At 35.2% G+C, this 10,833-nt stretch overlaps 3 protein-coding genes across 4 annotated transcripts in view; 1 reads left to right on the forward strand and 2 right to left on the reverse strand.

Annotated features, from left to right (window-relative positions):
- Positions 1-46: 46 nt before the first annotated feature.
- MEE49 (Ribosomal RNA processing Brix domain protein) lies at positions 47-4,232 on the reverse strand. Its single transcript, XM_023683491.2, has 12 exons — positions 4,093-4,232; positions 2,964-3,149; positions 2,802-2,882; positions 2,579-2,674; positions 2,347-2,430; positions 2,126-2,195; positions 1,869-1,951; positions 1,645-1,724; positions 1,377-1,475; positions 1,183-1,288; positions 522-611; positions 47-391 (listed from the first exon to the last, which is right to left on the reverse strand). The coding sequence occupies exons 2-12, from the start codon at positions 3,129-3,131 to the stop codon at positions 353-355; spliced, it is 996 nt and encodes a 331-aa protein (XP_023539259.1). The 5' UTR covers positions 3,132-3,149; positions 4,093-4,232; the 3' UTR covers positions 47-352.
- An 824-nt stretch (positions 4,233-5,056) lies between these two features.
- Positions 5,057-7,497, reverse strand: LOC111786842 (large ribosomal subunit protein uL30z). 2 transcript variants are annotated; one of them, XR_015422140.1, is made up of 7 exons: positions 7,358-7,497; positions 6,701-6,896; positions 6,106-6,203; positions 5,883-6,020; positions 5,690-5,792; positions 5,250-5,555; positions 5,057-5,218 (listed from the first exon to the last, which is right to left on the reverse strand). XR_015422140.1 is itself a non-coding variant. In XM_087126077.1 (6 exons), exons 2-6 carry the CDS (start codon positions 6,884-6,886, stop codon positions 5,340-5,342), a joined length of 741 nt encoding a protein of 246 aa, XP_086982203.1. In that variant the 5' UTR covers positions 6,887-6,896; positions 7,358-7,497; the 3' UTR covers positions 5,057-5,339. The 2 variants fall into 2 exon arrangements, 1 of the variants encoding a protein (XP_086982203.1); XM_087126077.1 differs by having other exon boundaries at positions 5,057-5,555.
- Positions 7,498-8,122: 625 nt separating this feature from the next.
- The window catches only part of LOC111799958 (myb family transcription factor PHL7), a 4,818-nt gene continuing 2,107 nt past the window's right edge, over positions 8,123-10,833 (forward strand). The window contains 2 exon segments of the mRNA XM_023683496.2: positions 8,123-8,534; positions 8,961-9,197. Of these exon segments, the coding sequence (XP_023539264.2) occupies positions 8,990-9,197 (208 nt within the window). The 5' untranslated portion in view covers positions 8,123-8,534; positions 8,961-8,989.

Here is a 10,833-nt window from a genome sequence, read left to right on the forward strand (position 1 = left end):
CTTCTAAACCAAGATTGGATAAAATGCATATATGGAGTCCTCTGAGTTCTCAAAATGAATACACAGCCTTTTCTTTCGCGTTCAGCTACGAGAAATACTTCCCAAATGGTTACAAATATCTGATACATTTATAGTACCTATAAAGCCAACTCAACCTTAACGTTAATGCTACAAAATTTAGAATTGTGAAAAACAAGTGAACTTCTTTCTAACATGCAAAAAGAAGGCCAAAAAAGAGACTCAGATTCGCCAATCAGTCCACCCTCCACAATCTATGTGATCTAACATTTATATAAACCTGAGCCGAACTTTTACTCCCCGGAAATAGAAGTAATGAAGTCCAATCAGAATGTCACAAGAAAAATCTTCTGCGGCTTGTATCCATTTCAGGCTGAAAATCAGAGTAAGTTGGGAATTACGAATTAGATAAACAGGATGTGTATCATAATATGATCTAATAGTGTGTATTTCATGCATTTTGGGGTCGAGATATCTAATGGGGAAGGGAGACATAGACATACCTTATGAACCCACTCGTATTCCCCGCCTTTTGTATCGAAAGTTCCATGCTGTAAACTGATCAGTTTCATTGTGAAACGAGGACCGCATTCCTGAAAATTCAGGTCTCAGAATCAGTTGTATCTACAGTAATATTCCTCCCTCTCATATTAAGTCTCGTAATATCACTTTCCCATTCAAATCTAAACAAGATTGACACAAAATGAATAACATAGCAGTTCTGGTCAGTAAGTGAAGGTGTGCTTGCTTGCTATAACCCCTTTCGATGAGCTGTTTATTTCATCTATGGAGAAAAGAGTTTCAGATCTAGCAAGACAACGTCTATGGAGAAAAGTGTGAGGATTAATGTAAAACAAGAGTATGCTACAACGAATTCTTTTGGCTTCCATACTGTTTCTCACAAAACCCACTCAACGTTTATAAACTTTCTTAAGTCCAATCTGTTGTACTCTTTCTTGATTATGAATGAATTATTGTTAATCGCCAGCACCAAAAAAAATTAGAAAAGCAAAGAAGACCCGAGTTGTAATAAAAGAGACAAGATAATAACAAGTAAACGAATATTGAAGTCTCCTCATAAAAAATAAATAAAAAAACCACCATAGACATCACAAAAAAAAGAATCCTTTCATGTGAAATGGATGGGCAGATTTTGATATTTACCTGCAGCCGTGCAACTACTTTTGGCTGAGAAGCTTTCTCACCCTTATCCTTGGATTTAGTTTTTGAGTCAACCTCTTTTTTATTTTCCTTGCCTTCAAAAATGTATCTGAGATGACAAAAGGCACAAAATCATCATTCATCCAAACTCTCATGCATACAGAACGAAAATATTTGAACCAGATACGGAATCATACCTATGATGCCGGAAGAATATGAAATCACGTTGGTTGTGAAATGTTACTACTCGCCGACCACGAAAATTAGGATCTTGAGGGAATAGTGTCTGTATTAATCTAAAGAAACGAGGCAACAATAAAAGTCAATGCATTGAGAAAATTAAGCAGAGATATCATAATCATATAGATGTAATAAACAAGAAAAAGTAACCAGAATCCTAAATATGAAATGCAGTCTTTCAGAAGAGGTTTATTTTCAAATAACAAATTTGGTACAGAAAACAACCTTCCAATACGAAGACCAAGGCGTGTCGTGAAGTTAGTCAATACAAGCTCTGGCTCGTGGCCGGTTGGATTTCCATGATTCTACAAGGAAGAAAGGATAAAATGGTTAAAGTTTCATGGAAATTATATACCTTCGAAAAATTCAGTAGTAGTTAACATGCAGCACAACAATTCAAAATCAGAACTAAGTGGAGCATTCTATTTCATTGAATTGAAACAGCATACCTTAATATCCTTACGTAAGACAACATTTGATATCTTAAAATGCGCAGTAGGTCCCTCAGGCAACCCGATAATTAGAAGGCCATCTGCAAGAATTTCAATACATTAATGTAAATTGAGGAAAGAATCTAATTTATTGAACAACTAAGAAAACAAACTATTAAAGAAAAAGAAAAAGAAAAAGAAAAAAACCAAGCTAGAAAGGGACAAATTAACATGCAAGAAAGAACAGCAAGATTAATGAAAGACTAGCAACTTACCTAATTTTCTCCTACTCGTATGAACAACAATCAAAGAAGTGAAGTCCCTGGCATTTGCATATTCTATAATCTACAAGAAAGAGAAGAATCACGTGCGCAAAGTTATTGCCAGAATAACAAGCTACAAGTCTTTCTTCCATACTATTCTTGTGTTATTCTTAATTTTCTAATTTTCCTTTTCCTTCTGTGTGTTCATTAGAAAATACAAATATGAGTTGAACCTTCTTCAAATCATTAGTTCCTCTCTTGTAGTAATGTGCATTTGGTATCACTGAAAGCAACTCCGATATAAAATCAGGTCCAATCTGCAAATAGTAAGTCACATACAAGCAGAAGATTAAAATATAAGGTACCAAGTCTCACTAAATGTGGATGCTTCAGGAAGGTTTACGTGAAGTGCAAGTTGCTAAAAAACAAAAGTACTGTCTAACTTGTAATAATGAAGAATCTTACACTAGAATTAAAACGACAAGTAGTAATTAAAACTTTTGGCACAATGTCCCGCTTTATGATGGAACTAAATTCATCAGCATCATTCCCAGCAAATAGCTGCAGAAAATCAAAACTGGACATATTACAAGTGTGTACTCTAAATGAAACGAATACGAAGTAAAAATATACATTTAAATAAAAGCTAAAGCAATGTCATATACTAAGATTTAACAAGAAGGGTAACCTCTTCATCATCAGGTTTGCAAACAGTCTCATCAACCTCCCTGGTGTTCTCAATGGTGCGAGGAGTTTTCCTAGGAGGAGGCTACAGAGAAAAAAGATAAATGCTAAGTCAGAAACTTTGAAATAGAAGATAAACAGAATAGATGAGTAGATGATATGATACTTCTTCACCAAGTTCAAGAGCTTGCTTCTCAGCAGCATCACGAGCCTTGGCCCTCTTGCGTTTCTCAAGCTTCTTCTGGTTTTTGAGGTTGGCATGAACTTCTGCCCTCTTTTCCTTGTTCTTTATCATTGATGGGATTAAATCCCTGTTCTTCTTCTCCTCTCCCATTTATACTCCCTGATCAACCTGTAACATAATTAAAAAATTGACAAATTAAAGATAGAACAAGTGAAGTTGAGAAGCAAATCATATCTGACCAATGGTTCAAAATTAAACATTAGACGGGTATGTCAAAAGCTTATGAGTACTTTAGCTTTCTCTAAATAAGCCATAATAAAACATATCCTAATTAGTATTTCCAACACCACCAACAATTATTTCGGTTCTTAAGCTTCATCAAGATTCCAAACTATCAACCATCAAAAGAATTTGTTGGGACTTGGGAGGGACATCCAATTGAAATTTAGAAGTCAAATTACAGAAAGTTGAAAACATATCATAATTGTACTCTCTTATTACTCCAATACTTATAAACATGAATAACAAGCATTGAGGTTCTTAAAAGTCATCAAAACCACAAACCATCGATATTACAGACTACAAATATTTAAATTGAAGAACTTAAAATACTAAACATACAACCATTGAAACCGAAGTAATCAAGAAAGTGAAACTATATTCCCACATTCATAAGCAAGTAAAAAGTTCACATCACACGACCAAACTTCAGAATATCAAAACCTAGCAAATACAAGTTTAGAAACGCGCCCGCATTAGACCGCAAGTCACCGAGAGAAAGAAAAAACCTTAACCTAGAACAACCATAACCTAGAACAACCAAGTTGATTCGCGAGTGTGGAAAAAACAAAGTTGAACACAAACACAATGCAGAAAGAAGAAAGAGAGGGCAGACTTAAATAAAAACTTGGTTTCGGGTTGGGCAGAATATTCATAAATGAAAACAAAGATCGAGTGTACAGAACACTGCCAGACCTAGAACAATACGATAATATCCGATTTTCTGCAGCTACAAGACCAATAATCCTTAACGAAAATCGTTGATTCTGTAATTGCAGGACGATTAAACGCGAAGAGAGCGATAAATGAAAGTGGAAAAGAGAAAGCTAACCCGAAATATAGATTGCGGAAGAGGAAGAAGAAAAGGCGCGCCGGTGGAGAAGGGGAGAGGCGGCAGAGTTGAAGCCCACCGATTGTAAGGGTTTTGGGTTTTTTCTTGTTTTCATTTTATTTTTAATTTGAGAATATAAAGAAAGGAAAAAAAAAAGATAGAAAGTAAGCGGCCCAGATAGGTTTCGAACCTATGACCGTATGCCTTAACCAAGTAAACCAATTATGAAAATTATTTTTATTAGATCTATTTAGTTAAAGCTTTTCAATCAAATAATTTAGCCATTTAAAACTATTTAATATGTCTTTAAAATTTTAAAATATTTAAAAGATTTTCTTTCAAAATTTTAAATTTATATTTAATATACACCTAACTTTCAAATATTTTTTTTAAAAAATTAATTGTTAAATTTTAATAGAACCCTGGACTTATAAAAACACTCAATAATTTAAAATTTTGTTAAATACAATATTGAAATTTAAAATTCTAGTAAACATAAATTTTTATGGAAGTTTACTGTGCATAAATTATTATCTTTTAGATGTATTTATTGTTGACGATTTTGTTCAATAATAAAGAGAGAATTGGGAAATGATAGAACAGAAAACTTGGATTAATCAATGGATAAATAAATAAAAAAAAAATAGAATTTTAAAGATTAAGTTCGACATTAGACATTAAAAAAGTGTTATATAAAAACAAGATCACAATTTTAAAATAATATTGATTTTTTTTTAGTTTTATAATAAACTAAAAGGCGAAATTGTTAGATTTTTAGTAAACTCAAATCCCTAAACTCAAATCAAGGGCTTTATAATTTAAATCTTCTCTAATTACAATTTTTAGTAAAAAACTAATACATCAAATAAAAATCGACATCGCTCGAGATCAAACTCAAACTGAGTTTGGTGAGGAGATCAAGACGACAGTGGTACCGTTACCATAATAGCAACATTTAAGAATATTGTAGCGCTAATAAAATAAAATAATATATCACTTAATAACGTTTTGTGCCAAATTGGTAAAAGATCAGATACAACAGTGGCACCAGAAAATTTTCCTGTATCCACACATTACAAGCCCTTGGATACAAGTTAAAAGTCTCATAAGCTGATAGGTCAAGAAACTGATAGTTATGAGTAGAACAACATAAAAACTAATGATACTAACAAAATTGAATTACAGAAACTATCAGCTCCTTCAGGTTTTTTGAAACCTAACTTTAAATCAAATGATCTGATTCAAACCTAATTCATCGCATCAATCAGATCATTGATATCATCCTCTCTATTCCCAGCATCTCCACCCTCCTTGTACAATGATTTTTTCCCTTGAAGTCCACTTCCTGGCTTTTCAAGTTCAAAAGGCCATAGAAAGGAAATTACCTCCTTAAAATGTGGGCCAACATTAGCAATTTCATGCACAATATCCTCCATGCATAGGATTCCATGCTTGCCCAATTCCTGAAATTTACCATTAAAGTAAAAGAGAATAAGGCCATGTGCTTAAAAACACTTTTGACAGTTAAAAATCTTTTTGAAATACTATCAAAGTCTTTCCAACCCGGGAGTAGAGTAGCTAAGATGGTTTGTCGTACCTGTTCGATGATGTTGTTGTCAGTTAGAGGAACTCTTTGTTTGTCTATCTTTGCAAATCCCTTCTTATGGACGAGCTCCCTCACATTTTTAAGATTAGGGTATCTGAAATTCAACCAAAATTTCTGTAAAATCATGTAGAAAGAAGCGTGAAATCTAGTGGACCTAGTATAAGAAAAATGATTGTTCACATACCCATATGTCACATATGGCTCCACCCTTTGTAGCTTTCCTAGAATATGCTCATTGGCCTTCGCAAAGACCCCGCTGAAAACTCTACTTAGTCCGAGCTTATACAAGAGACTCCTTGTCTTTGGATGCATGTCGTTCTTGCTGGAAAAATGTAGTGAAGCAATTACAAATCTTGTGAAGCTACACAAAAGGAGGGAAAAGAAAGTAAATGTTAAGACATTCTTACCCCTGTATCCGAATTATAAAAATCAATTTTGATTTTGATGGCACCAAGGCAGTTCTTTTTCTCTTTATCCTGTGCTTCATCTTGACAAAGTCGAGTTCCTACATAAGATAAATGTGTATGAAAAGAATCAGGGTGATGCTTAACATGTTCATTCTACCAAAATCTTATCAAACAATTGAACGACTAAACCACCTAAAACTTAAAAATACAAAGCACGTGATTTAACAGCCCCAATATCTTAGGACATGTAATAACATAGTGGCTGGAAAATATTAACATTTCAAGAAGCCAGCAATTCACACCAAATTGACTAAACCCACAGCTTTCCTCCCATTCAACCATTCAACATCATTGCATGCCCAAACTGATACCCTTTGAACCAATTTTAATTACAACGATAATTTGCACATAAGAAGAGAGTACTGGAGACCTGTATCACATAATTGAATCTATAAAAGGGCAAAACAAAAGGAAGAGTTCAATTGTACATTCCATTAATCTCCCAAAAGATGATTTATGCATGTGATTGATTAGTAAAAGCGTAAAACACAAACATTAAGCATATTTCACAATAACTTCAAAGTAGATGAGTTACTCTAGCACGATATTCTCTGACAAATTCTTCAGGCAGCTTAATAAAACCATCCTTGTTTTTCTTCGAATTCAGCTTCCTTAATTCCAACTGTTCCTTTCTTCTCAGTGCCGCCAGTTCATTGACCTTTCTCTTCTTAAGTATAACCTCTGGTATATATGTGAGTGGCTTCGGATCCTCGTCCGCCATCGTAGGTCACCTATAGACACAAAGAAAAAAAAAAAAGAAAAAAAAGAAATCAAAATCAAACTCCCATTCTCAATAGCAGAAACTCAATAAATAATAGAGCAAGCATATCGTAAACTGAACAAACAAAGCTAGCCTTAAACACTCAAATTGCAGACGGTATTGTACGTGACCAACGTGGGAGAGAACATTAAATATGAAAGAGTTTCAATTCGAAGTGGTGTTATGCCACAAAAGAATCCTTGAAAAAACAAAAACAAAACAAACCGCAGTGATTTATGGTGCAAATGGCAACAATAGCAAACAGTTAGCTCACATTCAACGCACGAGACTATCAACAACCAATCAGAAAAACAAACCGGAAAGAACAGTCCGTAGTCAATACCAACAGGGCAAGGGAGTAATCAAAGCACGAGACTAGCAACGAGTCGTTTTTCAAGTGAGAAGAAAGACGGATGGAGATCGGGAGTATACCAGTAATGACAATAGAGTAGAAAGTCGCGGGAAGCTGCGATACCACGATCGGGATAAAGACGGCGGCGAAACTGATCTGCGGGAGAAGGAGATGAAGACGGTGTGGGTTTAGGGTTCCTCTTTCTTTTATTTTATTTATTTTCTATTTTATTTATTGATATAGTGGGCTGGATTTTAATGGGCTTTATGATTGGACACAATTTTTTTTCGCATAGTGGGCTGGGTTTTACTGGGCTTTATGATTGGACACAATTTTTTTATATAGTGGGCTGGGTTCTATTGGGCTTTTTGATTGGACACAGCTTTTTCATATAGTGGGCTGGGTTCTATTGGGCTTTATGATTGGACACAGTTTTTTCATATATTGGGCTTTATGATTGGACAATTTTTCATATAGTGGGCTGGGTTTTATTGGGCTTTATGATTGGACAATTTTTCATATAGTGGGCTGGGTTCTATTGGGCTTTATGATTGGACCCAATTTCATATAGTAGGCTGGGGTCTATTGGGCTTTTTGATTGGACACAATTTTTCGTATAGTGGGCTGGGTTATATTGGGCTTTATGATTGGACACAATTTTTCATATAGTGGGCTGGGTTTTATTGGGCTGATGATTGGTCACAATTTTTATTGGGCATCCTCTTGTACCCTGGTTTCGTGGTGGGACCCACATTGTGACCCGAGATGCTATATAAATATCGCCGTCCTTTGTACGCTATGACACAATTAAAACTCCGTCTTTTATTATTTATTTATTTGTTTGTTTGTTTTTGTATTTAAATAAATAAAAGGAGCAAAAAAGAATTAAAAAATAAACAAAAGGAGAGAGAAGAAGAAGAGAGAGAAAGAGCTTCGTCCGGTCCTGACGAACCATCTTGCCAAAATCAGAATTCTTACTCTCTTGTCTTCCTTTCTCAAACCCTAAAACGGACAAATTCCAATTCCAGTTTGCTCCCCGGAGACCGGCTACCTGCCACCGTGTTCCACCACCACCGTCGCCGCCGCCGCCACACACTTCTACTCAAACCACTTGATCGTGGCCTCGACTTCGAAATTCATCGTCGGCTGCGTTTGCTTCCTAAATTTTGGATATTTTGTTGTGTTTCTGTTGACTTTGGAGGTGATGGTTCTGAAGCTAATTCACCCGCCATCGTCGTCCTTCTGAGTCCATTCCAGGTGATGCATAGTTCATTAACTTCGTAGATTCTGTTAGCTTACTCTTAATTTTGCTTCTTAATTATGCTGGGATTATCTGGGTTTTTATTTTATTTTATTTACTTAGTATTGTTTCTTTCAATAATATTTTCATCCATTGAAGTTGAAAGACGGTTTTTAAAGCATTTTGAAGCCGTGTTGCGTGAAGTGCATGGATCTTATTTTTCTAATTTTTGTTGCTGTGTGATTTGGAGCATTTCTTGTGACTTAAAATTGAATTTCATGTTATGTCTTAACAGACACAGAGCAATTGTTTTGTTGTGAATTTGAGAGATGGGTTCGATTGATTTTTTTTGTTGTTGTTGGAGTATTGATAAGCTGTCATGTAAAATCCTATCCAGTTATCATTTCTGTGATGCTGCTGAAGTAGATTATAATTTTTCGCAGGAATTTTTTTCAAGTTGTTTCTCCTCATCATGTATCATGCTAAGAAATTTTCAACTGCGAGCTTAGTTCCACATAAATCTCAAGGTGCCGAACAAAGTGCAAGTGTTGCGGTTCTTGGTGGATCTACAGCCAAAAGTCCAATGCCACCTGGGGGAGGTGGAAAACAACGGTTGCGGTGGACATCTGATCTTCACGACCGTTTTGTGGATGCCATCACACAACTTGGTGGACCAGATAGTGGGTATTTTCTTTTTAGTAATGTTATTGTGCATTTTCTTTCATCTTAATTTTCAGGATTAGAAAAGGGGAAAATATTGAATGAAGCCATGCAACAATTTCTTCTCCGTACTAGCTTGATTAAATGTGGTTCTATGCACATTTGTAGGCTAGATGTTATTTGATGAGTTCAAGGGGGTTTGAAATGAAGTAGTGTAGTAGAAGAGTTTACAAGGCACAACTCGGAAGTTGATATACGTATAGTCTTGAGTATTAAATGTGGTTCTGTGGTCCTATGTTGAGGGGCTTGAGGTGTGCGCAAATTGGGTCCGGAGACTTGCTAGATGCCTTTATTTTTATGTTGCAAAGCCAAAAGAAACCATGAATTAGGGGAAAAAAAGGAGTGCATGCTTACATTCTTGTGTTACCAAGATCCCTAGCGGATTGAAAAGCATTCTTCTAGGTCATTTATTATTGTAAATGCAATCAGTATTACTTTGGTAAGAAACAACTCCCCCTATATGTAATAATGCTTCACTAGTACCGAGCTTATGAAAAGCTATCGTATGGTATCAACACGGAAGGAAACTAGCTACAAAATATAGGTTTCTGTAAGAGGAGAGTAATCTTGGCGTTGATGAAGCATTGTTTGCATTGGAATATGTTTATGAGATAACTTTTAACTTTTACTTTTCTGGCCTTGTACACATCATGAATGTTATCTTTTTTTTTTATGTCATCTCAATCCTTCTGGCAATATTGCAAAGCCATCCTTACATCTTGTTAGGAGAAAACTAGCTTTGAAGTAGGATAGAGTAAATTTATCCATGTCGAAAAGTGAACTTTATCAATTGACCACCACAACCAGTTGACAGAAAAGTAATGATATTTGAATGATAAAATATAACTTATATTCTTAAACATATAATTATATTTACAAAGAAGATCTTCAGCTTTTCTTTTCTTACAATATAACTGAACAAAAAGGAAGAATTTCGTTGAGAAAATGAAATCAGGAAGAAAAACTCCAGTCCAAAAGAAATTACTGAACTGAGAGTAGTTATACTGCAATAAAAAAGAAGTCCTAAGCTTGCACCTAGTGGAAACCATAAAAAGTATTCCATCCAACAAAAATGAACTTTTTTTTTTTTTTTCTTTTCTGTTACTTTCACTCTGAAAAGTCCCTTAGAATGTGCTTCTAGTATTCGACCAAAGAGACCTTTCTTTGTCTTTAAGGGCTGTTCATCAAAGAAGAAATAAAGAAGGCTTGATATATCCTTATAAATTGGGGCCATCCATCCAAAGAATTGGTTAGGTTGAGCCTAAAATGGGACAAAAGGGTGAGTATAAAAGGAGAGAACCAGAGAGGAGAGAAAGGAAGGGTGGCATGTAAGCTGTTTGCATAAAAGTAATATAGTACTTTCACGTTAGATTATCCACCTATCTATTCTACTTAATGGTATTATCTAGGAGTCGAGTCTACCAATGGTCAAAGAGCTCCGGGGATTTTTTTTTTTTTTTTTTTGGGGGGGGGGGGGGGGGGGGGGGTACAATACCCAAGATGTTCTGCAAAAGCGTTTCCCCAATCTGACCATCTCTCCAAAATTGCTATATTATGCATATAAAATCTCAGAATCATAGGAGCATCTCTTCATTA

The sequence above is a fragment of the Cucurbita pepo genome, chromosome 8, assembly GCF_057944985.1.
Source record: "Cucurbita pepo subsp. pepo isolate OVF chromosome 8, ASM5794498v1, whole genome shotgun sequence".
NCBI lineage: Eukaryota > Viridiplantae > Streptophyta > Magnoliopsida > Cucurbitales > Cucurbitaceae > Cucurbita > Cucurbita pepo.